This window comes from Cetorhinus maximus, chromosome 12, assembly GCF_964194155.1.
Source record: "Cetorhinus maximus chromosome 12, sCetMax3.hap1.1, whole genome shotgun sequence".
NCBI classification, from domain to species: Eukaryota; Metazoa; Chordata; class Chondrichthyes; order Lamniformes; family Cetorhinidae; genus Cetorhinus; species Cetorhinus maximus.
Window position 1 is genome coordinate 51,541,153 of NC_135890.1, and position 24,727 is coordinate 51,565,879.

At 40.1% G+C, this 24,727-nt stretch overlaps 1 protein-coding gene across 14 annotated transcripts in view; it reads left to right on the forward strand.

Moving 5' to 3' along the window:
* Window positions 1-2,318: 2,318 nt before the first annotated feature.
* Window positions 2,319-24,727, forward strand: part of aebp2 (AE binding protein 2) — a 147,417-nt gene continuing 125,008 nt past the window's right edge. For all 14 annotated transcript variants that reach the window (XR_013578142.1, XR_013578145.1, XR_013578143.1 and 11 more), the window contains exon 1: window positions 2,319-2,794. Coding sequence is in view for 5 of the 14 variants with exons in the window: in XM_078553588.1 (XP_078409714.1) it covers window positions 2,361-2,794 (434 nt within the window). In the remaining 9 variants the exon portion in view is untranslated. The remainder of the gene's footprint in view (window positions 2,795-24,727) is intronic.

Below are 24,727 nucleotides of genomic sequence, written 5' to 3' on the forward strand. Positions count from 1 at the left end.
TGCCTCTCTTTTCAGCAAAATAACAAATTCGTCCATCTCAAATAATGCTTTAGAATACATCCAATTTACTTAAACTTTGTCATACCAGATACATAGGATCATCTGGTGAAATGTCACAGATCTGAAATGTTAACTCTGTATGCCTTTCCACACATGCTGCTTCATCTGCTGAGTATTTTTTTTTAGCATTTTCTGTTTTGATTTGATTTAGAATGATCCGTTTGTTTGCAAGTACTGTGTACAAGTTTACACACCTCATGAGAAGGATTTAGAGCTGTGATGCTGGGCATGTTGGCTTCGGGGAAAGACTGAGCTATTGCATTGTAGGGGGCAAACACCAAGCATTCTAGAAATATTGACTGCTTGTTCTTCAGCCTCAAGATATTTTAAAACATCCAATTTCACTGCTAGGCTGAAGGTTTTTCTTGCTTTCTTTGCAGCAGCAAGCACTCTACCACCACTTACTGGACATTTCTCGTTATTGTTTAAAAGCGATTTAAAAGCCTCACCCACAGCAAAACTCCAAAATTTAAATCAAGTTTAAATCTTCCAACTTTTTCCTTGGAAAAAACAACTTTAAAAGTGATTAAAACTCTCACTCACAGCAAAACTCCAAAATTTATTAAACTCGGGCTTTAGTTGCCTCTTTTTTTAAAAAAAAAATTGATGTTGCCTTGAATACCACACCACTTACAATGGTGCTGACCCAACAGGACCTGATGTTATATGAAGGGGACTGACATGCACTGCGTTATGACGTGCAAAATGTGATGGCACCGTGAGCGGCATGGAAGCATGAAACAACTTTATACCAGAAATTGGGATTTATAACAGGGAAACAAGACTGAAAACAAACACCACTTTATAGTGAACCAATTTAAATTGAGGCAACTTAAAATGAGAACTTACTAACTAACATTTAACTAATCTAGCCTTTTTGCATCAATTGTCCTCTACTGATTACTTTTTTCTTCTTATAATTTTATAGTATGGATCAAAAACGGAAGATGTTGCTGAATATACTGTTATGAACACAGCCGGTGTTAACTGCTTCATGAACCAAATCCCAGAGGGAAACTTGGCTTACGGGCAACACCTTTTTTTTGTATTCTGAAAACGAGAAAAAGATGTACCGATCTCAGAAGTAAGAGGTCCAGTAACATTTTTGGTATTTTAAAAATTAAAAGTAAAATTTTTAAAACATGAGTAAAAGAAAACAAGATTATAATTACACAATTAATGTTAGTCTTACAAAACATTCCCAAAAAAAACTCTCTACTTGGTCAAACCCACAAGTAAATACCTTCTAGGCAACACTCCTTTAAGATGTCTAACTATGAAATCCAGTAATATTACACAAGGCAAACTGCTGTAGCTTCAATAAAGGCATACCACATGACAGCTACCCTCATCCACTCCGCGGTGGAATCCACTTCAGAATAAAATTGCTTGTTGCAGCCCAAGACTTTTCTGGCTTGATTGGATGATTGATTCAAACCTATCCTCTCTCAGCCCAGAGCTCCAGCTACAGAATAACACATTTCCCAAAAATATTTTTTAAAAATCCATTCTCACAATACAGTTTCACCAGTAGTTGTGAAGGGTCCCCAGAGCATTACCATGGGTATCTGGAGTATTAGTCTAGTGACAATACTACTGAGGCACCGCTACCCCATGATAATAAATGAGAGCTTGTGCTGATTGAGATGTATAAGTGGAACTTCAAACAAAGTTTATAAAGTTTGATTAAAAGTTTCAAAATGGACATGCATGCCATCTCGCTAAAATCACGTGGTCATTTTCAGTTTCTGTTTTTGGTTGTGTTGGCATCACAGACTAATATCCATATTCCACTGACTTTTATGAATGAAGCAGCAATTTGATAATGACCAGATAATGTTTATTTCTGTGATGTTGATTGAGAAATACAATATTGGCCAGGACAGTGAGGTTGAACACCCTTGCTCTTCTTTGGAATAGTGCCATGACTATTCTAAATCCACCCAGCCTAACATTCCAAGAAGAATCATATTGGGACTCTTTCTTCTCTCCACAGACCTGCTGAGTTTTTCCGGCACTTTCTGTTTTTATTGCAGGTTAACATTCCACCTGTCTAGTACTTTTTAATTAAAATGGTTGTTGGGCTGGGTCTTATCCTTTTGAGTTTTCCTGTGACAGGAGCACAATGCTGCATCTGCTTCAGCCTGACTGAGCTCTCTGTGTTTCGAAAGCGTTGGCAGTCGCGTTGGGGGCGGCCGGGCCACCGTCGGCCAGGCCGACGCGGTCGGCCTGGCCGCGCAGGCGCGGCGGTGGCAGCCGCGGCGGCACGTGACCGGCCGGGCTGAAGCCGCGCGGGGGAAATGGCCGCAGCCGCCGCTCCCTCCTTCAGCGCCATCGCCAACGACAGCCAGAGCCAGCCGGCGACCGCCAAGAGCTGCCGCTCGGAAGCCAAGTGCGGCGGCCGCTCCCAGGCCGGCAGACAACAGCAGCAGCAGCTCCGGCGGCGGGAGGAGGAGGAGAGCGAGCCCGAGGCCGGCAGCGGCCCGCAAGCCTTAGCCATCCCCCCGAGCGGACACAGCAGCGGCAGCCGGGCCCCGGCGGGACAGGGCTCCGGAGCGGCCCGCAGCCTCCAGCCACAACAGCAGGCAGCCAGGAGCGGGCTGAGGGGCGGCCAGCAGCAGCAGCAGCGGGGTCGGGAGGAGGCGGCGGCGGCTCCGGCTGCAGGCAACAGGAGGCAGAGTTTGGAGAACTCGTCAGACGGGGAACCGCTGAGCCGCATGGACTCGGAAGACAGGTGAGGGGTTGAGTGGGGCTGGAGGTAGGGGGATGAGGGGGTGGGGGTGGATGTTAGGGATGAAGTGGTTGGCATTAGAAGGTAAAGGGTTCATTGGGGGTGGAGGTGAGGGAGGTGGCGAGTGGGATAGGAGATGGGGGCAAGGGTGGATGGGGTAGGGAGAGTGATGGTGAGGGGGAGAGGAGTGGGGTTTGGAGAGGGTGAGAGGATAGAAGGGCACGGCCACTCTGGAATATGGGAGGTTTTAGTATCAGTCCCAGGTCTTCAGCTCTCTCCCCATTTCACTGCTGTTTCTGTGCTTGGATGAGGCTGAATTGTGAACATTTCCTCTTTTTTTAAACCCCAACTCCATCCACAGGGTGAGAGGGAGTCGATTCTTCCCAAGCTTCTGTATTCTTCCTGTGCTCCTCTTCTTGTCTGTTGTAAGAGCCAAAATGACTTTTGTCCATAGTTCCCCATTCCGAATGTCTCTTGCCGCCTTCTGCAATAAATGACAAAAAGTATTTTCACTTTAAAACTAATTATTTCTCACGACGCTTTGTCTGAACAGGTACTTGTAGGTTTTGTTAAAAAAGGACACGTTAAAAAGAATACTTTCTAAGTCCTCCTTTTGGGTAACATTCTGCGAAATTTACACAACGCCTCTCGGAGTTTTGAGATGTTCTCATGTTTGTTATGAGATGGCGGTTTCAGGGTATTTGATGGAAAAATCACCTGGAAAAGCCCAAGTTTATGTAACCGTAACCTCAGTTGCATTGGTCATAGCAGTGACTTTTTAATGTCAGACATCAGTAAGCAGAAGATTAGTCATAATCCTGTATAAATCCTACCCTCATTAGGTTTGTTTCAAATGGACATGCAGGTGTGATTTTTGCACCAGCTTTTGAACTAAATGTATGCTGTAACATCTTGTTGGAATCAGAGTATTGCAAAACAATGGTCATTTGTGGTTTGCTTGCCCTTTAAAGGGGCAGATCTCGTATCCTAAGATAGTGTTTAATACACTGGACAGATTTGGATCTGAATGACTGATACTGTTTTGCATTTTGAATATGAAAGGCTGGCTATGTGTCAGCTTGGCTCAGTTGGTAGAGCTTGCATCTGACTCAAGGCCGTGGGCGAAACCCCACGCCAGTACTTAAGCATATAATCTGAGGTGACACATCAGTGCAGTGTAGAGGCAGTGCTGCATTGTCAAAACTGCTGTCTTTCAGATGAGATATTGAACCAAGGCATAAAAGATTTGGGACTCTGTTTGAAGAGGAGTAGGGACTTCACCCAGGATCTAAGCTAAGATTCCTCCTTTGCTGAAACCAGACGAACAAATTAACTTCATACAGTAAATCAAATTTGTTCCTCTGTATATGTGAACATGTTTCAAAATTAACGTGCTGTATGTGAAGTGCCTGGGGATATCCTGAGATAGTGTGTGCAGTCCAGCAGAAGGTTCAGAGCAGCTAGATAAACAGTACCTTTGTTTATAACTGTTTACTCTTACTTTGGGGGCAAGTTACGGATTGTACAAATACAATGTAAGTAACAAATAATTGTAGATTTCCATATCAGTGCTGCCAGTAAACAAAGTTGAAGTGTTGCGTTTTTACCATCTCATGATCAATAATGGATTATTTTGGAAGGAAGCCTAATGATTAAATAGTTTCAGGCTGACAATGATTGACCTGTACCTTGCATTTTGCAATATATTTAACCAAATTATTGTAAAATTTTGTGTAATATATTATGTTTATAGTTTCCAGATCTCTCATGGTGAAAATAATTATCTTGTTAGTTTGCATTTTAAAAGCTGATTTCAAGAGCAAAATGAAGCTATTGAAAATTAGCAATAGTGCGATTACTTCAGCAGTGCAGCTTGTTTTTTGATTGCTACGCTCGTTTTAACAGTTCATGTCACTAAAAATAGTTAATGCATTGAAACTTGCATTTATACTTAAATATAAGACGCATCGAAGATGGGCATGATAAAACGTGATATTGCATGTACTTAGCATTGTTTGCTTTAGGCAAATCGTGTAATGAAAGGTTTTTTTAATGATTAAATTATACTTCATATTACTCATGTTGAATATTTTTATATGTTAACTACTGCTTCTGCCATTGTATAAATATCTCATTTGCAATGGATTTTTAATACAAGTTTTATAATTAAGTTGCTAGCAATTGTGTGTTAATGTCCTGCCAAAAAGTGTTGGTGCTATTTTATTTGGTTGCAAAACGTGTAGCCTTGTGCGTTCTCATTCCGAATGGTGTCAGTGTTTCAGCTGATAGTGACACTTTGTCAGTAAATGTTTTATTTTCCAAGTCAGTTTCCATTCTCAGTACATTTATAACAGGTAAAATGCTGTTTATGGGAAAATTTTAGGTCAGCAGTTATATCTTGATTTAATCTGGACATGTGACATTAACTTTGAAATATTATGATTGGGATCTTGCTAAAGTTGGGCATTTTGCAAAAGTTCTGTTTAATGTTCAAGGATGTTCTTGAAATCGGTATTACACTACAAGGCTTACAGTTGCAGATGTTTGCAAAACTGAAAAAATACTATTTGTACATAGGCTTCAAAGAGTGAATCATTAAATTCAGTTTAGTAATGTCTTTATGGATACTGTTGACATGGTTCCTACCCTTGTCTATCAATGCATCGTGGCTGGAATCTTGTCACCACAGTCTGATAGCTAAAGGTGAGATATTGTTGATAGGCCACTGTTAGTCATGTTGACGTAACCAATCTCCTCTTGGCATCCACATCTCATTTCCGTTCAGCACAATTGATGGGAAATTTCTAAGTGGTAACATTTGTGAAATAAGACAACTGTTCTTTGGAACTGGACTATTATAGTAAGCCTCGAGTCTCCCATCTTTCCATGTTTCTTCTTTGTTCTTCAAGGCAAAGATGGTAATGGTCATCATCTGGTGTGTTTGGTTGGGTTCTGCTGGGTATGTAGGTGACTGCTAAGGCCGATTTGCACCCAGAAGGTTCTGGACAGGTTACGGCTGACAATTAAGTTTTGGGCGAGCTGCTGGCTCAGGATTTCCTCCTCTCTAAAACGTTTCAAGGAGCAGAAATTGTAAACCCATACATTAAACTACTGTAAAATGTCATTCTGAAGATTTACGGTGTTTTGGTCAGACCACATTTTGAGCACTGTGTTCATTTCTGCTTGCCAAAGTACAAGCCCTGAGGGCAGTACAGAGAAGAGCCACATTAAAAAACGAGTGGGAAAAGGTTGAATGTACTTGACCTGTTCAGCTAAAAAGGAAGCAAGAGATGTTTACTAAGAAGAGAGGTCTGCAACTTGGATTTTGCGATGGGAAGGCAATAGTTTTTTCTTAGTGGATGAGCCAAATGACCTTCCACATTTATCTTGTGACCTTGACACTTGTCTTTTGAATAGCTCATCTGTTCTATTTATCCTGGATATTCCCCAAAAGTGAAATAAGTACTTAGATTTCCCCTACCTTGAAAAAAATGATGTGGATAATTGACTCTACATCCTGGTGCTATAATTATTTTAAGGTAATGATGCAGGTACCATGCACACACACACCTTGTTTATATGTGCATCTGTTCCTGAATGCTTAATGGTCATGTTTTAACGCAGCTAGTTTACTTCATTCGACAATATAGTCTCCTGTTGATTGAAAACTATTTGATTAAAAATATGGGATAATTTGAATTTAGTAGACGAAAATGATTTAGAAGTATCAGGGCTGCACTTTATGAAACTGGAATGAGTGATCCAATTACCTGCCTACAGATAGTGATAGTCACAGTAAAACTGGATTTATTTGAGTGCTGTAATCAGCTGAACCTTTTCATCAAGACATTGTATGCTAGAATTTATATAGCTGATTTTTTCCCCCCTAAACCACTGTGTGTTTGTCTCATACGAAAATGTATGTTTTAGACATGAAGAAAGTTTTCTTCTCATCCGAGAATTGATTGGCTACTTGCAACAAAGCTAATTACCTTTTTCATATTGCAAACATGACCTGAACGACCTAGAATTTGAAGTAAGCATAGCTTTTCTTACCACCCCCCCCCCCCCCCAACCTCCAGCATCATCTAATCCAGCACTTTAGGTGCTGACTGCTACTAGCCCTCAACAGTTAATGTGATGCAACAACATAGAAATTGACCAGTTGACCAATAATCAGTCATGCAGTTGTACAAAGTTTAAAATTATGTATGGGTTTACATTTGTTGCGCCTTGGAATGTTTGAGTCTGGAGAGTTATCCCCAGTGTCAGGGGAGTTCTTCCTGGCCAATATTTATTCCTCAAATCAGCATCACAAAAAACAGATTAGCTGGTCATTATCACATTGCTGTTTGTGGGAGTTTGCTGTGCGCATTTTGGCTGCCATGTTTCCTACATTACAACTATGACTATACTTCAAAAATATTTTATTGGCTAGTGATCGTGGAAAGTGCTATATAAATGCAAGTCTTTCTTTCGTAAATGTGCCATACATACAGTGACACTTGGGGAGTATTACATCAGTAATCTAGTTCCATAAAATACTTGTTTCATTTTACAAATGTGTTCACTTGGGAATTTGTTACAAAGAAGGCTTGTCTGATTGCATTTAAAACATAACTTATGCTGATATATACATTGTTGCTTAAAGGTTTGCTTTCTTATCAAGTGGAGGCTTTTTAGATCTATTTCAATGAAACAAAATTAAGTTTGTAAACCATTGAGATAAAAGGATTGAAAAGTTTCTCCTCCCTCATCAAAAGCAACTATCGGCATTTCTGTTAACTCAGTTCAAGGTCGAAGATTCATTCACCTTTGGATTTGAGAATGAGTAGGAACTGTGGTCTGATAGTTGTGATAAATGTTAGGTGCACAGGATCATTGCTATAATTTATAGGTTTTACTTTAAGACAGATGAAGGATTCTTTATGCATTTGATTCATTTGAATTTCCGTGGCTAGTTTTAAACAGTGTAGGATTAGAGGATGGAAGGGTTGTGTAGAATCCAGCATGATTTTTGAGTGGAAGAAGAATAAGATTTTAAGAAGAATAAGCCCACCTATGTCTAAATATTGAAATTAAAGATAGTCATCAATTTTATAGTTGGCTTTTAGGGGAAGGGGTGGGTGGGTACAACCCAGATTCTAACTTAAGAATGTGTAGTTGTGCTCTGGACACCTGTTAGTGTAGAACACTCATAACCTGCTACTAGGTCAACAATGCAGAAATAATTCATGCAGCAGAGTGCTAACAGCAGGCTAAATACCTGGACTCAGTTAGAATTTGTTAAAGCCTTGTGGGTCCCAGTTTGAAAGCCTATGGTTTAAATGTACTCCTGTGAGAGAGGCATTATGCAAGTTCCAAATGTAGTTTATTGCAGTGTAGAAATCTGTGTGCATGTTATTTCATTTTTAACAGTTGGAATTCAGCAATGATTTAGAAGCTTTAATGTTTAAGTATCCAAATATAGGAACTTACAGTTTATCTTGCTCTTATTGCATCCAGTTTTTAAAATAATTGCCAAGTGTAGTTCTGAGTCATTTTTATGGTCAGCTTTTCTTTGTAGGAAATAGTGGTGAGTGTCAGCTCAATTTTCACCTGCACCATTTCCTCTTGCTGGCTGCTTGCAATTCGCATGATAGGAGCTGGTATCACTGACACAAAACAAAGCTAATATAAAACCACTGTTGCCGAGTTTTCCAAAACAAAACGGTAGGAACCATTAATCGATATCAGAGATTGAAGCAAAGCATCTAAATTTAGTTTGTACGGTTGTTCAATGATCTGAAATAAAAGCAAAATACTGCAGTTACTGGAAATCTGAAATAAAACTGAAAATGCTGGAAAACTCAGCAGATACGGCAGCATCTGTGGAGAGAGAAACAGTTAATATTTCGTGTCGGTATGACTCCTTTTCAGAGCTAAAGATGGTCTTGTTTACTTTCTGTGGTTACCTGTCAGTCACTTTCAAGCAGTTGTGTTTTACCTTTTTATAACAGCATAACTTCTGATACTTTGATTTCAAGTCAAACATGATGAATAGATGAGCTCAGTCAGGAGATCACAGTTAATATTGCATCTGACATTACGAGAAAGAAATATTGCAACAAAATAAATACATTCACTTTATAAATTAACCCAAATATTTCCATGACAATCAGTAATCTGTGGCATGTTATATGGGATGCTTTGCTTTTTCTGTGGAAATTTTGTAACCTTTTTACTCTTCTTGCTTAATATGCCAAGATTCTTGGGTCGCTTCAGAATTGGGGTTAATGTCTCACCAACAGTCGTTTGAATACTTAACTTTTTGTACTTGTGTTGGAGTGTGTAGAAATATTTTAAGATTAGAACTTCAAATCTCCATTAAAAATTGTGGTCGATTAAAATGTTTCTATGTACCGGAGGTTATTAGAGGTGTACATTGGAGCTCAATACACTGGAATTCAAAGCCAGTTAGGGACCTACTTGCAAAAATTGCAAACAAATGTTTGAAAATATTGGGTGGATATGCGTTATGCTGACACCTGCTTATGCTGATGCTAGTTTGAATAAAACTCTTAAGTTGCCATTCCCCAGGGACTGTGATCATGAGAGCTAAAACTTGGAATTAAGCAATCGCTTTCTCAATCAAATCATTTTCCCACCCTATTTGAATTCATTTTTAGATTTCTTCCCATCCTGCTTTATTTCTCATTTTAATTTTCTTTCCTACCTTCCATTATTTTGAGTCGTTTTCACATTCCGCTCATGGAGGCTTTCTTACACGCAATATGAGGTGTAAAATTGCTTTTGTAATTATTGTTAATGGAATGACTTCACTCTCATTGGGCCATGCAGGTCAGCATTTCTATTAGTGAGCCTCCACCTGGCCTAACTCTGCCCCTCGGCAAACCCTGACCTCAGCATGAAAGCACAAATGATAAATATCCACATCTTGACCTTGTTCCTTCAATCTCGTCAGTTCAGTATTGTTTTGTGAACTGCAAATTTTGCCACTTCCACCCCTAAGACTTGTTTGAAGTCACCTTCCCCTCCATCCTAAATGAAATAGACACTTTGTTTTCTTTGTATCCTTCATTTTTTCACTTTTATTCTCAGATGCTTTCCTTTTATAATTCTTCTTGGTCTTGCCATTGTTCATTTTCTATTTAGTTTGGCTTGAAGTGGAATATGATACAGAGGATTGGAATCCACTTTACCTTTCCTTCAGCTGTTAAATGAGAGAATTGGCGTTGGTTCCAGTTTTGATCCGGTTTGTGTCTGTCAATTATGTCATTAATGTAGATTAAAGTTGGTTTCTATGTAATATTTAGCAGTATTATTGTATGCTTCATTTTTCAATAGTATATACATGTGGCAGCAGTCATAACATTTCAAGTTTATTTCTATGTTCCATCATTGTTATATTTTCCAGAAGCACAGGGTTAATTTTCACGTGTACGCCGACGACACCCAGCTCTACTTCACCACCTCTTCTGACTCCTCCAGTACTAGATGAGCAGAAATTTCCCCCAGTAAAATTTGGGGAAGACAACTTGTTTTTGGTACCCACCTGCAGTTTGCTCCCTAGCTAGCGACTTCTTTCCTCTCCCTGGTGACTGCCTGAGACGAAAGCAGCCTGTTGCCATCTTAGTGCCATATTTAACCCAGAGATGAATTTCTGTCCACATTAAACTGCTTATTTCCACCTCCGTAACATTGCCTGATTTATCCCCTGCCTCAGCTCATCTGGTGAAACCCCCATTCATTTGTTACTTCTGGACTTAACTATTCTCATGCACTATTTGCTGGTCTCCCACATTCTACCCTCCATAAACTCATGATCATCCAGAACTTTGCTGCCTGTGTTCTTGTTTGTACCAAGTCCCATTCACCCTTTATCGCTGTGCTCACTGACCTATATTGACTTCCAGTCAAGCAACGTCTTAGAATCAAAGAATGTTTTCAGCACAGAAGTAGACCACTTGGCTTGTTGTGTCCATGCCAACTCTAAGCAAGAGCAACTTGGTTAGTCCTGCTCCGCTGCCCTTTTCCCATAGTTCTGCATTTTTTTCATTAGATAATTTTGAAAGCAACGATTGAATGTGCTTCCACCATACTCAGGCAGGACATTCCAGATTCTAACCACTCAAAAGTGTAAAGAAGCTTTTTCTCATGTTGCTTTTGATTCTCCTGCCATTCAATTTAAACTGGCATCCTATGGTTCGGATCGTTCTACTAATTTTTAAAAATCCTTTTCACAAAACATGGGGGTTGCTGGCTAGATCAGCATCTTTATTACCCATCCTTAATTGCCCTTGAGATGGTGGTGGTGGTGAGCTGCTGCCTTGAACTGCTGCAGTCTATGTGGTGTAGGTACAGCCACAGTGCTGTTACAGAGGAAATTCCAGGATCCTGATAGTGAAGGAATGGCAATATAGTTCCAAGTCACGATGGTGTGTGGCTTGGAGGGGAATGTTGCCATGCATCTGCCCTTCCCCTTCTAGGTGATAGAGGTCGCGGATCCTTGAATGAGAACAGTTTCTCTATCTACTTTGTCTAGGCCCCTGATGGTTTTGAACACGGACCAAATCTCCCCTCGGCATTCTCTAAGGAAAGCTGCCCCAGCTTCTCCAATCTATCCATGTAACTGAAGCCTTCATTCTAGGAACCATTCTCATCATTTCTACACCCTCTCTAATGCCATCATCTCATCCCAAAAGTGTAGTGCCCAGAATTGGACACACTACTCCAGTTGAGGCCAAGCTAGTGTTTTATAAAGGTTCATCATAACTCCCTTGCCTTTGTACTCAGTGTCTCTATTTATGAGTCCTATATTTTATATTGCCTCCTTGTTCTTCCTACTAAAGCATATATTTCACACTTCTCTGCACTAAGTTTCATCTGCATGTGTCTGCCTATTCCACCAACCTATGTTGTCTTGATGTCTATAACTATCCCTCTCACTTTTGTTTTGAGTCATCAGATTTTGATGTAGATCCAGAAAAGCCTTGTACTGGCCCCTGGGGAGCCTCACTACCTACTTTCTCTTGTGCGGTAGAGGAAGTCAGAGACCTTGGTGTGCATGCCCATAGGACCCTGAAGGTGGCGGGACAGGTGGATAAAGTGGTAAAGAAAGAACATGACATGCTTTCCTTTATTGGATCAGGTATAAAATCCAAAAGCAAGGATGTAATGATGGAACTGTATAAAACGCTGGTTAGGCCACAGCTGGAATTTTGAGTACAGTTCTGGTCACCATATTACAGAAAGGACATAATTGCTCTGGAGAGAGTATAGAGAAGATTAACAAGAATGTTGCCAGGCTTTGAAAATTGCAGCTATAAGATAAGATTGATTAGGCTGGGGTTGTTTTCCTTAGAACTGAGGATTCTGAGGGGTGACCTGATTGAAGTGCACAAGATTATGAGTAGACAGGGATGCCCTGATTCCCCTAGCAGAGAGGTCAATTACCAAGGGGCATAGGTTTAAGGTAATTGGTAGAAAGATTAGAGGAGACAAGAGGAAACATTTCTTCACCCAGAGGGCGGTGGGTGTTTGGAATTCACTGCCTGGTTTGGTGGTGGAGGCAAAAACCTTCAAGTCATTTAAAAGGTACCTGGATCTGCACCTAAAGTGCTTTAACCTGCAAGGCTACTAAAATGGGAAGCTAGTTTTTTTAAATTTTTCGGCCAGCACAGACATGATGGGCTGAATGCCCACTTTCTGTGCTGTAACTTTTCTATGGTTCTATGGAAAAACAACCATTCAACACTACTTTGTTTTCTGTCTCTCAGCCAACTTTGAAATCCAGGCTGCCAGTGTCCCTTTTATCCCGTGGGCTTCAACTTTGCTGACAAGCCTCTTCCGTAGCACTTTATCAAATGCCTTTTGGAAGTTGTTGTACACAACATCAACTGCATTTCCCTCATCAAATCTGTTACCTCATCAAACTAACAATGAAGTTAGTCAAACATAATTTTCCCTGAACGAATCTATGCTGGCTTTCCTTAATTCTGCATTTGTCCAAGTGACTGCTAATTTTGTCCCACATTATTGTTTCTAAAACCTTTCCCACCACCAAGGTTAAAATGACTGGTCTGATATTGCTGGGCTTATCCTCGTACCCTTTTATTTTTCTGAACAAGATGTAATATTTGCAATTTTCCAGATCTCTTGGCATCATTCATGTATGTAAGGAGGATTGCATGATTATGACCAGTGCCTCCCAATTTCCACCTTTCTCTCGGTAACCTCAGATGCATCTCTTCTGAACCTGGTGACTTATCAGCTTGATATGCACCCAGCCTTTCTAGTACCTCCTTTATCAATTTTTAACTCACCCAGTGTTTCAACAACTTCCTCTTTCGCTATGACTTAAACATCATCTTCCTTGGTGAAGAAGTACGAAGTACTCATTTAGTACCTGAGTCATGCCCTCTGTCTTAATCAGTATATCCTTTTTTTGGCCCCATCCCTCTTTACTATATCCATTTACTTTTTATATGCCTTTGGATTCCTTTTTATTTATATACTCCTAGTTTCTCTTTGCTTCTCGCATTTCCCCATTTCCCCTTTGAACTTTTTGTATTCAACCTGATTCTCACTTGTATTATCAATCTGACAGCTGTCAAATGCACCCTTTTTCTGCTTCATCTTGCTCTCTCTTTCGTCTTGATTTAAAAAGCCTAATGGTTGTTTTGTAATCTCTACATGGCCATGCCCCTCCCTATCTCTAATCCTCTGCAGCACAACAGCCCCCAAACATCTAAACTCATCTAATTCTGGCTCTTGAGCTTCTCCAATTTTAATCACTCCACCATTGGTGGCTAGGCCAAAGCTCTGGAATTCCCTCACTGCCTCTATACATCTTTTTTAAGACACTCCTCAAAACCTACGCTTTGCCTGAGCATTTGGTCATCTGACCTAACCTCCTTACTTGGCTTCATGTCATATTTTGTTTTATAATGTTCCCGTGAAACACCTTAGACTGTTTCATTATGTTAAATGCTCTATGTAAATTTAAGTTGTCTTATTTTGCATAGAATTGCTTGTCAGGAGGATGCAGTAGTGAACTTTGCATTGTTTTTCAGGGCTGATGTTCCACCAACAAAAATACTGTTTTATGATACTGTATGAAATGTCTCTGGAAAATAGTGTAATTCAATCTCCCCTTTCTGATCATCAGCGCAAGGCCACAGATATTGTATGTGCCTTAAACTGATGCCAGAAAGCTCTTTGATCTGCCCTGCATGCTTCCAGACAACACAGAAAAGTAAGGTCACTTTGCTACATTGGTGCTTGTTTGGGTGCGTTTATGTATCAGCTGTAGTTTCTGGTTAGTTAATTATACAGGGAAATGGGTTGCAGCCTTTAGTATTTTCTAATGTGCAAGAACCATGAGCTGAGTTGTCTGCCTACTAGACCATGTTTGTTGTTTCTACAAGAACCTTTTGAATTGTATGTTTGCTTCAGACTACATAATGGTTTGTTTTACATTGCATGTCTGCAAGAGCACCTAATGGTGCACGAACTGAATTGAGCACTGCTATTGTTCTTTAAGATGTGAGAACAATAATAAAGCCCAAAGCTTGCAATGTCATGGTCTTGTTAAGCCACATTCATGCTCTCTACCATTCTAAAGTTGGTTTGTGCAAAGCAAATAGAATGTTTTATTAGCCTAATTCTTTTGACTATGTTGTAGCTGTCATAAAACCCTGATTTTTAGAGCTTTAATTTAACTCTTAGAACCATGCACTGCATGTTAATAAATGGCCTGTCTGTATCTTTTCAATTGATAATGTTTTACATAGTTAAAATTCAACTAATTTTTTTTCTCAGTTATCTCATTGGAAATATTTATATGTGATATGAAATGCTAAATAGTTGAAAAACCGTTCCTTCACAACTACTGAAATAAATTGTAGGACAGAATAGTTGGAATGAGCTGCATAAATCTGCTGTCAAAGTTGTGAAAAGCCCTGTTGGAACATGTCTCTTTCAATCATTCCATTTTGGGATTTCCTTGGCTGGACACCATTCAAAAAAAGACAGCTGGTCAAGAAATAGAACAAATCTAGTTGTATGAATAGTAACCCCTGAATTCAGAGCATTGGCACTGCAGAAAAAAAAACACTGATTCTAAAGCTTCCTGGTTTTTCTGTCTTTGTTTCCTATGGCAATATAAATTTTCCCTGTACAGAGATCCTTCTTGCAAAGTTTTTTAAAAAAGAGTTGGAATACACTCCACTAGCTTAAACCTTCTAATAGTAATCATTTAGTTCTTACAAGGTAGCCCATCATCTCATTAAGAGCAGCTGGTAACAAACTATGATAAACTAATTGTTGACTAGAAGTTTACAAAAGCTCAAGCTGCCAGAGAGGGAATATAATATTGGCACTGTGATTACTATAATAAAACCTCCTACAATTATTCATGGCCTTTGTGTGATTTTTGAAAGCTCATATTTGAAACATATAAATCGGATAAATTCATGCTTGTGGAAAAAATCTTCAGTGAGTTTATAGATTTTATACGTTGTTGGCTTGACTTATTTGGCAGCACGCTCTTCCAAGTCAGAACATTATAGATTTAAGCCTCAATCCAACATTGTAAGCTGATACTTCATTGTATTGTGCTGAGAGAGTGCTGCATTTTCAGATGTTCTGTCATTTAGATGAAGTCCCATTTGCTTGCTCAGGTAGCTCAGTAAAAGACCCCATAGCACAATATGAAGAGTAAGGCATTCTGCCAATATCCTGGCAAACCTTGGCTTTCTTAAGCAACACTGAAAGCAGTTTATTCACAGCTGTGTTGTTGATGGGTCCTTGCAGTGCAAAACTAGTTACTGCATTTTTCTTACCTAAGTGAAATTCAAAAAATAAATTGAATATGAAGCTTTTTAGGATTTTTGAGTGATTTAATGAAATACTATTTGGAAATTCCTTTGGTTGAATGGGGAGAGCATTCTAATTAAATGCTGAGTTTTAATGTTACCACTTGTGCAAGCAATTTGAGGTCTAAATTCAGTAAAATGTCAGTCAAGTTAACGCATTACAGCATATTGATTTGAACTTTTCCTATAGTGCCTCAATTCAGATATGTGACTAAAGTCAAGTGACAGACTGGAAAATAGAAATGAATTTTCAAAGTCAGTTTGTATGGCTGGTCAGTTCGTACAGTCACTTCTTTGATTGTTGAATAGTAGGTAATGTCTAATTATTTTTTACGAGGTTACTAGCATGATGGATAGTTGTGTCAAAGGATGTTGTCCATAATAGACTTACAGAAAATATTTAATAAGGGTTCCACACAAGAGATTATTAGCAAAAATATACAGAACCTTGGTGCAAGCCTATCTGGAGGCTCAGTTCAGTTTTGGATGCTGCGACTCAAAGATATATTTGCCTTGGTCAGGGTACAGCAGAAATTTGTTAGAATTGTACTGTAGCTTAGAGGTACAGATTACATAGCTTGGCTGGTTCCCTTGTCTATCACAGAATCGCAGAATTTTAATGGCACAGAAGGAGGTCATTCGCCCTATCGTGTCTGCAACCAGAAGATTAAGGGTGATCTAATCGAGGTAGTTAAAATAATTAAAGGAACATCATTTTAAAGTTAGAGCTAAACCATTTAAGAATGAAATTAGGAAGTGCTTTTTCAACATAGGAATGGAAATCTGGAACTTGCTTCCCCAAAAGGCTGTGTGTGGATGCTGGGTCAGTTGGCTTTCAAGGCTAAGTGATAGATTTTATTGGGTAACAGCAACAAAAGATATGGAACACAAGTGAGTAAGTGGAACTGAGGTACAAATCAGCCATGAACTAATTAAATTAGAGGGGCTGACTGTCCTATTCTGCTGCTATGGTTTCTTTTAAAGTCACTGTACCATTGCCTGAATTTTGTCATCAATGGAGAACAAACAGTGACAGTCATGATTGCATTAACACTTGCTCAGACATTCTTTGGAATTTTGCACCGGAAATTGTGATTAGAGAGCTAAAACAGTTCAGTACCCTTTACAAGGGATCAGGGACCATGTGAACAGCTAACCAACTGTGTATCTCTGTAACCAATCAAATTGAAGAATCCTTACTGAGGTACACAGTCTGAACTCTGAATTAACGATCCTAACTTCTACGTCAAGTAATCCAGAAAGCAAACTAAGAGGGGATAGTGATGAGGCTAAAAAAGAGAGACAGACAAGTTTTTAAAGTATTTGAATTTTATTTTGTTAAATCTAACATTGAGTCACCACATTTGCAAAAGTTGACTATCAGTGCCAAAGAGGTTATTTGGCAATAATTGAGGCTTACAACCCTGTTAAATTGAAAAGACAAGCCCTAACTTCTGACGAATTTAGATCATGTAAGTGAAATAACTTCACACCCTTTCAATGTGTTTCAATGCTGGGGCTTAGTGACATGTTGATATAGCAAAGCTTCTGGGGGAGCAACTCGGAGAGCAACTTACTGCTTTCTGTATTTAACTGCATATGTGTGAAGGCAGCATATATTGATGATCTTCTGCATGCAATTATGATTGTCAGTAATATGAGCAAAATGACTAGAAAGATGTCTATGAAAAATAGGTGTAGCAAGTTCTGTCGTATTAAATGTTTTCTTGATGTAGAAGATTGTCATGGTTGCTGGGTAAAACAAGATATTTCTCGAAGTTGTAATTTTAAAGTCTGACCAGAGTAGCTAATTTGAATGACTTTGATCTAACTTAACTTAAATTTGAATTTAAATGAGTATGCAAAAAATCCCCTGCCCTTTAATATTCAGGTATTGTGTATTATGCAGGCACTGCACCAAGAAGAATAAGGTTGAATTTTTTTTTCCAATAACTTCTACCTCAGCTAAGCAGGGTTATGACTTTTAAGGTTAAGTTTTATGGTTAAGTTTTATGATTAATGTGAATGTGCAATTCTTCCAAAACAAGTTGAGAAGTAAAATTTGACCACCCACAGATTCTCTATCCTTAGGTCAAGGGCAGAAGCTGCACTTCAAGTTTTAGGAATCTTTCAGGTGGCATCATAAAATTCCAGCAGTTCCGTTTACACCATTGATCAAATTTACTTCTTGGTTTGTGATGCATAACTATTTTGCTTACAGATTCAAGTATGAATGAATGGGGAGAACCAAATCAGATTTGATTTTGCTTCAGTGCTTTTATTAGTTGGTGACTGTATACTTGGTGGAAAGCATCCTATGACAGAGGTACTGAAAGTTTGAATAAATTTGAGTCAGTTTTTGTTCTGGAAGTTCATCATAGCTTTAAGTGCAACTATTGAACCATTAAATTTGTAAGGACCAGACTAAAATTTATAACAAATTTCCAGTCCACAAGGCTAACATTGCCACAATGTTGTGCTACTAAATAATGTCTTGCGCTGTCTTGCACTATATGCTTTTATTTATTGTGTATGCATGTAGATCTTTATGACATTTTCAGAGGAATTGGAGGTTAAGTTATGATGTGCAAGGGTTGCCCAACCCTGCTGGGTGAATTTATTTAGTGGTCATAAAACAGTGGCCCTAATAATAGGATTCCAGAATTTACTTTCGACTGGTCAAAAACTCCAGGCAGGCATTCTCGCCATGTGATTTTAATACAAGCGAAAACTGAGAAAAAGGTGCTGCAAACCAAATGCTGAACAGCCAGAATTTGCTAAGACAGGAGCTTCCAACACTTGGTAAGAATCTGCTTTTCTGCTGTCCATTGTTAAGTCCTGCAGTTTTATGTTTGGCCTACAGCAAGAATGATGATCAAGGAACCAGGCAATGTTAGTTTTTTTTTAATCTAGATGATATAAGCGTGCCACGTTTTGTCATCACCCTGCAGAAGCAGTCAGGTGGAATTAACATGGAAGCCTTTTTTTAATTTTTAGTTTGATTTTTGTTTAATGCCACAAGAGCAGACTGTCCAGGCAGCCAAGCCTATCTTGCTGGTCTACGCATCAACTCAGCATTTTAAATTGCACTGAATCATAATGTATACATACATTATTGATCAGATACAGTGCAGGAAGTGCTCCTCCAACCTCCAAGCAACTAATATTTGAGAGTTATCTATGTGCAATATGTTGATTTGTTCAGCTGGCTAAACATTTATCCCACAACTGCAAGATTGTCAAAAGCCTTTCCAATTGAAGAAATCAAGGGAGCATCTAGCATATTATCATCAATGAAAAATACAGTAAAGCAAATATGGAAAGCTGTTAATGAGTCCATGGTAACCGTCATGGTTATGTGGTCACCACCAATCTGGTTCCCAAATGCAAACTTCCATAGTTCCATGTCAAGCACACCCAACCATGACTCTTGCCACCACAGGATACTTTTACGTGTTGTTTTGGATCCCAGCCACTCCTCCCACCCTTCTCCCTTGGATTGTTCTATTTCTGTTTTTGGGTCTGTAGCCTGCTCACTTATGTGTGACAATTGCAATGCAGGAACACAAGTTTAAACACTTGCACTGGCTTGCTGAGAATAGAGGTTATCTGTTTTTCTAACTGTTGATCGTGTTGCCTAAAGAAAATTGAAAAATGTATAATTGGCGTTCCCTCAGTTTGCTGATATGCCAGACCCCACATTATGCAAGCTGTTGTGTTTCTTAAAGCTTCCATGCCTCACTTAACTTCCCACAGTACTGGTATTGATATGTAAAATTAAATAGAAACTTCAGAATCAACCATGGGCTAGTAGCTAGAGATTAATGACTTTTTGTGCCCTTATGCTTTTATGAAATGATCATTAATACTAATGGCTAGCGGAACACTTCCTTGTTACCTCTTTTGTGCTGGTGTTTTGATTCAAGCAAGAATCTTATACTGGCGTGGTTTGTTTATGTTGGTGTGCACTTCATATCTATTTTACCCCAAGATACTTGGAGGAAAAGGCCCAATGAATGTGCTGAGTACATCAGTGTTGAGACATAGTTCGAACATTTTAGTGTATGTGTGAAGCATTTATATAGAATTTCTTAATTGAAGAACACAGTTCCTCTGTTACAGATGCATTGAGAGTTGTAGTCATGTGTTACTTTCGTTAATTTAAACATTCAACACTATAAAGGTCTAATTATATTTCTTTTTGACTAGCATTCAGTGCAGAGAAGACCTAAAAGAGAGAATCCAATGTAAAGCCAATCAGCTCGGAGTCAAACTCTACAGTCTAAATATATATTTGGCAGCATATCATTAGAAGTAGAGGAAAATGTACAGTCCTGAAAAAACTGAATAGTTTTGAATCTACCAAACTATTTGAATTGTATAAATAGTGTACCCCAGGTCCTTCAGTATTATAATACTGAGTTCATTTTGAAAACAGAGTTTGAATTTCATTATTTTGTCTTTTGGAGATCAGAGTGTTTCTCTTGTTGTCTTCAGATGAGGAGGAAATGGGGGTTAGTTCCATTCACACTGAATATGTTCTTTTATTTTTACCAGAAAATAATGTTTATAACTTTGGGACAGATGCCTCTGAACTAGGCTGTCCACTCCAGTGATGGAGGGAAGGTTAAATTGGGAGAAACTGTAAAGGGGAGGTGGCTTAATGGATTCTTGAAAAAATTCTAAGATATCCCTTGCTTTATTTCTCTTGATTTCTGGTTCATATGTTTTGCACTTTGAAAATGTCCAGGGACTGGATCATGTTTTGCATGAGAAATTTAACATTTGTAGCTGGGGACTTTACTCCAAAATTGGACAGTGTTGAAACACACAAAAGCAAAAAATTGGAACAACAAATGAAGAAAGTGCTTGGCACTTGCCTAGCAGAGAATCTTTATATTCATTCATGGGATGTTATCTTTGCTGGCTGGGCCAGCATTTTTGCTCATCCATTGTTGCCCTTGAGAAGGTGATGGTGAGCTGCCTTCTTGAACCACTGCAGTCCATGTGGTGTAGGTACACCCACAGTGTTGTTAGGGATTTGACCCAGCATCAGTGAAGGAACGACAATACATTTCCAAGTCAGGATGATGAGTGACATGGAGAAGGACTTCCTGGTGGTGGTGTTCCCATCTATCTGCTGTCCATCTAGATGGTAGTGGTCATGGGTTTGGAAGGTGCTGTCTAAAGAGCCTTGGTGAATTCCTGCAGTGCATCTTGTTGATGGGACACACTGCTGCTACTGTGCATCAGTGGTGGAGGGAGTGAATGTTTGTGGATGTGGTGCCAATCAAGCGGGCTGCATTGTCCTGGATGGTGTCAAGCTTGTGTGTTGTGGGTGCTGCACTCATCCAAGCAAGTGGGGAGTATTCCATCACGCTCCTGACTTGTGCCTTGTAGATGGTGGGCAGGCTTTGGGGAGTCGGTGAGTTACTTGCTGCAGGATCCCTAGCCTCTGACCTGCTCTTGTAGCCACAATATTTATATGGCTAGTCCAGCTCAGGTTCTGGTCACTGGTAACCCCCAGGATGTTGATAGTGGAGGATTCAGTGATGGTAATGCCATTGAACATCAAGGGGCGATGGTTAGATTCTCTGTTGTTGGAGATGGCCATTGCCCGGCACTTGTGTGGCGCAAATGTTAATTGTCACTTCTCGGCCGAACCCTAGATATTGTCCATGTCTTGCTGCATTTGGACATGGGCTGCTTCAGTATCTCAGGAGTCGCGAATGGTGCTGAATGTTGTGCAATCGTCAACTAACATCCCCACTTCTGACCTTATGATGGAAGGAAGGTCATTGTTAAAGCAGCTGCGGATGGTTGGGCCGAGGACATTACCCTGAGAACTCCTGTAGTGATGTCCTGGAGCTGCGATGACTGACCTCCAGCAACCACAACCGTCTTCCTTTGTACTAGGTATGACTCCAAGCAGTGGAGAGTTTTCCCCCGATTCCCATTGACTCCATTTTTGCTAGGGCCAATTGATGCCACACTCAGTTAAATGCGGCCTTGATGTCAAGGGCAGTCACTGTCAGCTCACTTCGGGAGTTCAGCTCTTTTGTCCATGTTTAAACATGAGTGGCCCTGGCGGAACCCAAACTGGGCGTCAGTGAGCAGGTTATTGCTAAGCAAGCGCTGCTTGATAGCACTGTTGATGACCCCTTCCCTTACTTTACTGATGATGGGGAGTAGACTGATGGGATGGTAATTGGCTGGGTTGGATTTGTCTTGTTTCTCGTGTACAGGACATACCTGGGCAATTTTCCACGTAGCTGGGTAGATGCTAGTGTTGTAGCTCTACTGGAACAATTTGGCTCGGGGCGCGGCAAGTTCTGGAGCACAAGTCTTCAGTACTGTTGCCAGAATATTGTCAGGGCCCTATAGCCTTTGCATTATCCAGTGCCTTCAGCCATTTCTTGATATCACGTGGACTGAATCGAATTGTCTGAAGACCAGCATCTGTGATGCTGGGGCCCTCCGGTGGGGGCCGAGATGGATCATCCACTTGGCACTTCTGGCTGAAGATTGTAGCAAATGCTTCAGCCTTATCTTTTGCACTGGCGTGCTGGATTCCCCCATCATTGAGGATGGGGATATTTGTGGAGCCTCCTCCCCCAGTGAGTTGTTTAATTGTCTACCACCATTCAAGACTGGATGTGGCGGGACTGCAGAGCTTAGATCTGATCCGTTGGTTGTGGGATCGCTTAGCTCTGTCATTCACTTGTTGCTTATGCTGTTTGGCACGCAAGTAGTCCTGTGTTATAGTTTCACCAGATTGACACCTCATTTTTAAGAAGCCTGGTGCTGCTCCTGGAATGCTCTCCTGCACTCTTCATCTGAATCAGGGTTGATCCCCTGGCTTGATTGTAATTGTCGAGTGGGGGATATGCCAGGCCATGAGGTTACAGATTGTGTTCGAGTACAATTCTGCTGCTGCTGATGGCTCACAGTGCTTCATGGATGCCCAGTCTTGAGTTGCTAGATCTGTTTGAAATCTACCCCATTTAGCACAGTGGTAGTGCTACACAAGATGATGGAGGGTACCCTCAATGTGAAGGCGGAACTTAGTCTCCACAACGACTGTGTGGTGGTCACCCCTACCGATACTATCTTGGACAGATGCATTTGAAGCAGGCAGGTTGATGAGGATGAGGTCAGGTATGTTTTTCCCTGTTGTTGGTTCCCTCGCCACCTGCCGCAGACCCAGTCTAGCAGCTATGTCCTTTAGGACTTGGCCAGCTCGGTCAGTAGTAGTGCTACTGAGCCACTCTTGGTATTGGACATTGAAGTTCCCCACCCAGAGTACGCTCTGTGCCCTTGTCACCCTTAGTGCTTCCTCCAAGTGGTGTTCAACATGGAGGAGCACTGATTCATCAGCCAAGACTGTTTGGTAGTTGAAGCATTGATTCAGCAGCTAAGGGAGGGTGGTATGTGGTAATCAGCAGGAGGTGGCCCACCTGATCTGCCATTTAATCTAGTGTTTGTCTCATCTAAATGAGAGAAATACTAGATTAAATGGCAGATCATATTAAATAAATTCAGGATGCTGTCTTTAATTCTAAAACTTCAGACACCCTTGGATCTGGGCCAGAGTAAGAACAGGAACCAAAATCATTTCTGGGTCAAAATAATTAGTTAATCAAAGTAGTGCAAATAAAAGGGCATAAAAACCATAATCAAAAGATTTTTCCAGATCAGTAACTTTTAATAAGGGACCAATCCTGTTTTTCCCTTTTTCTCAAATGACAAGGGGGCAACATTCTCTTGTCCGTGCCTCAATTTCAAGAGTAAATAGCAAGACTGATATTTGTGGACTGGTAATGAACCCAGCATTGCAATATTAAAACTGAGTCACTAAGTGGATTAACTACTCACTGCATCCATAATACCCCACCCTATTTTCATTTATTCCACCTCGGTGTAGCAGTTAACCTTAGAAGTAATGTCAATATGCAACAGAGCACATTCACGAAAATCTAATTTTGTTACATGACATTAGAAAAGCACAGTCCAGAAGTTCATAAAATACGCTAGCAGTGGCAATGTGGTATGTGAGAGCAACTTAGCGCTTCAGCTTTGCTTTTGGGGCACTATTCACTGTTGAGCAAAAACAGCAGTAACTAAACTTTGCGTCAATGGTTAACTTTTTGGGGGATCCTCTGTGAATAATTAGACATATCTGAGGACCTCAAACCCTACCCGCTGCCCTAATTTCTCAAAGATTATCAAAAACCCAGTCAAAAATTAGAAGTATCATTGCAAGCTTTTAGTGCTATGCAACAAGTTATTAAGCGGCCTAATATAGTTAGTGCTCAGCGTGATGATATCCCTGACCCAGACAATGTATGGAGTTTATCTCTTTGTTGCAAAATGTTTCTATTAAAAAATAGTGCTTTGAACTAACCCTTTAGAAAATAAATCTCATGGTGCATTTGTACTTCTGTTTCCAGCCTGAGACCAGTAACTGCAGCATAGTGTCTAGTTAAGCCCTGACTCAAATTGTCCAAGTGATTTCCAACTTTAAAAATTTAGGCAGTACATTCAGGAGTATCCGATGCTATGAATATTTAAATAATGTTTGGAAAAATGCTGGCATGTTCAAGTGACTCCTGAATATATTTTGAATTTGCTTGACAAAACACTGGAGTTTAATTCCACTTTGGTACCCAAACGGCACGAGACTGTTCTCCAGGCCTCTCACAATTCCCTTTAAGTTGGGCCAGAACCTTTACTAATACATAATTATTACTGAGCAACTACACTTTTAACAAATTTAGTTTGAAAAAACAGATGACAGTCTGTCACCTTTAGCTTCTATACCTTTGTCTTGGAATCAGCAGAACCTGTGTTTCTATATATTTTTGAGGTGAGGAAACCTGTCTAATTATAAGAAATAGGAGCAGGCGTAGGCCATACGGCCCCATGGGCCTGCTTGATCATTCAGTAAGATTGTGGCTAATTAAATCAACTAAGTTTTCCTGCCATATCCCCACATCTTTGGTCCTTAGTGTCACATCTGAACCCAAGATGAACTACAGACCTCATTCATGCCATCACT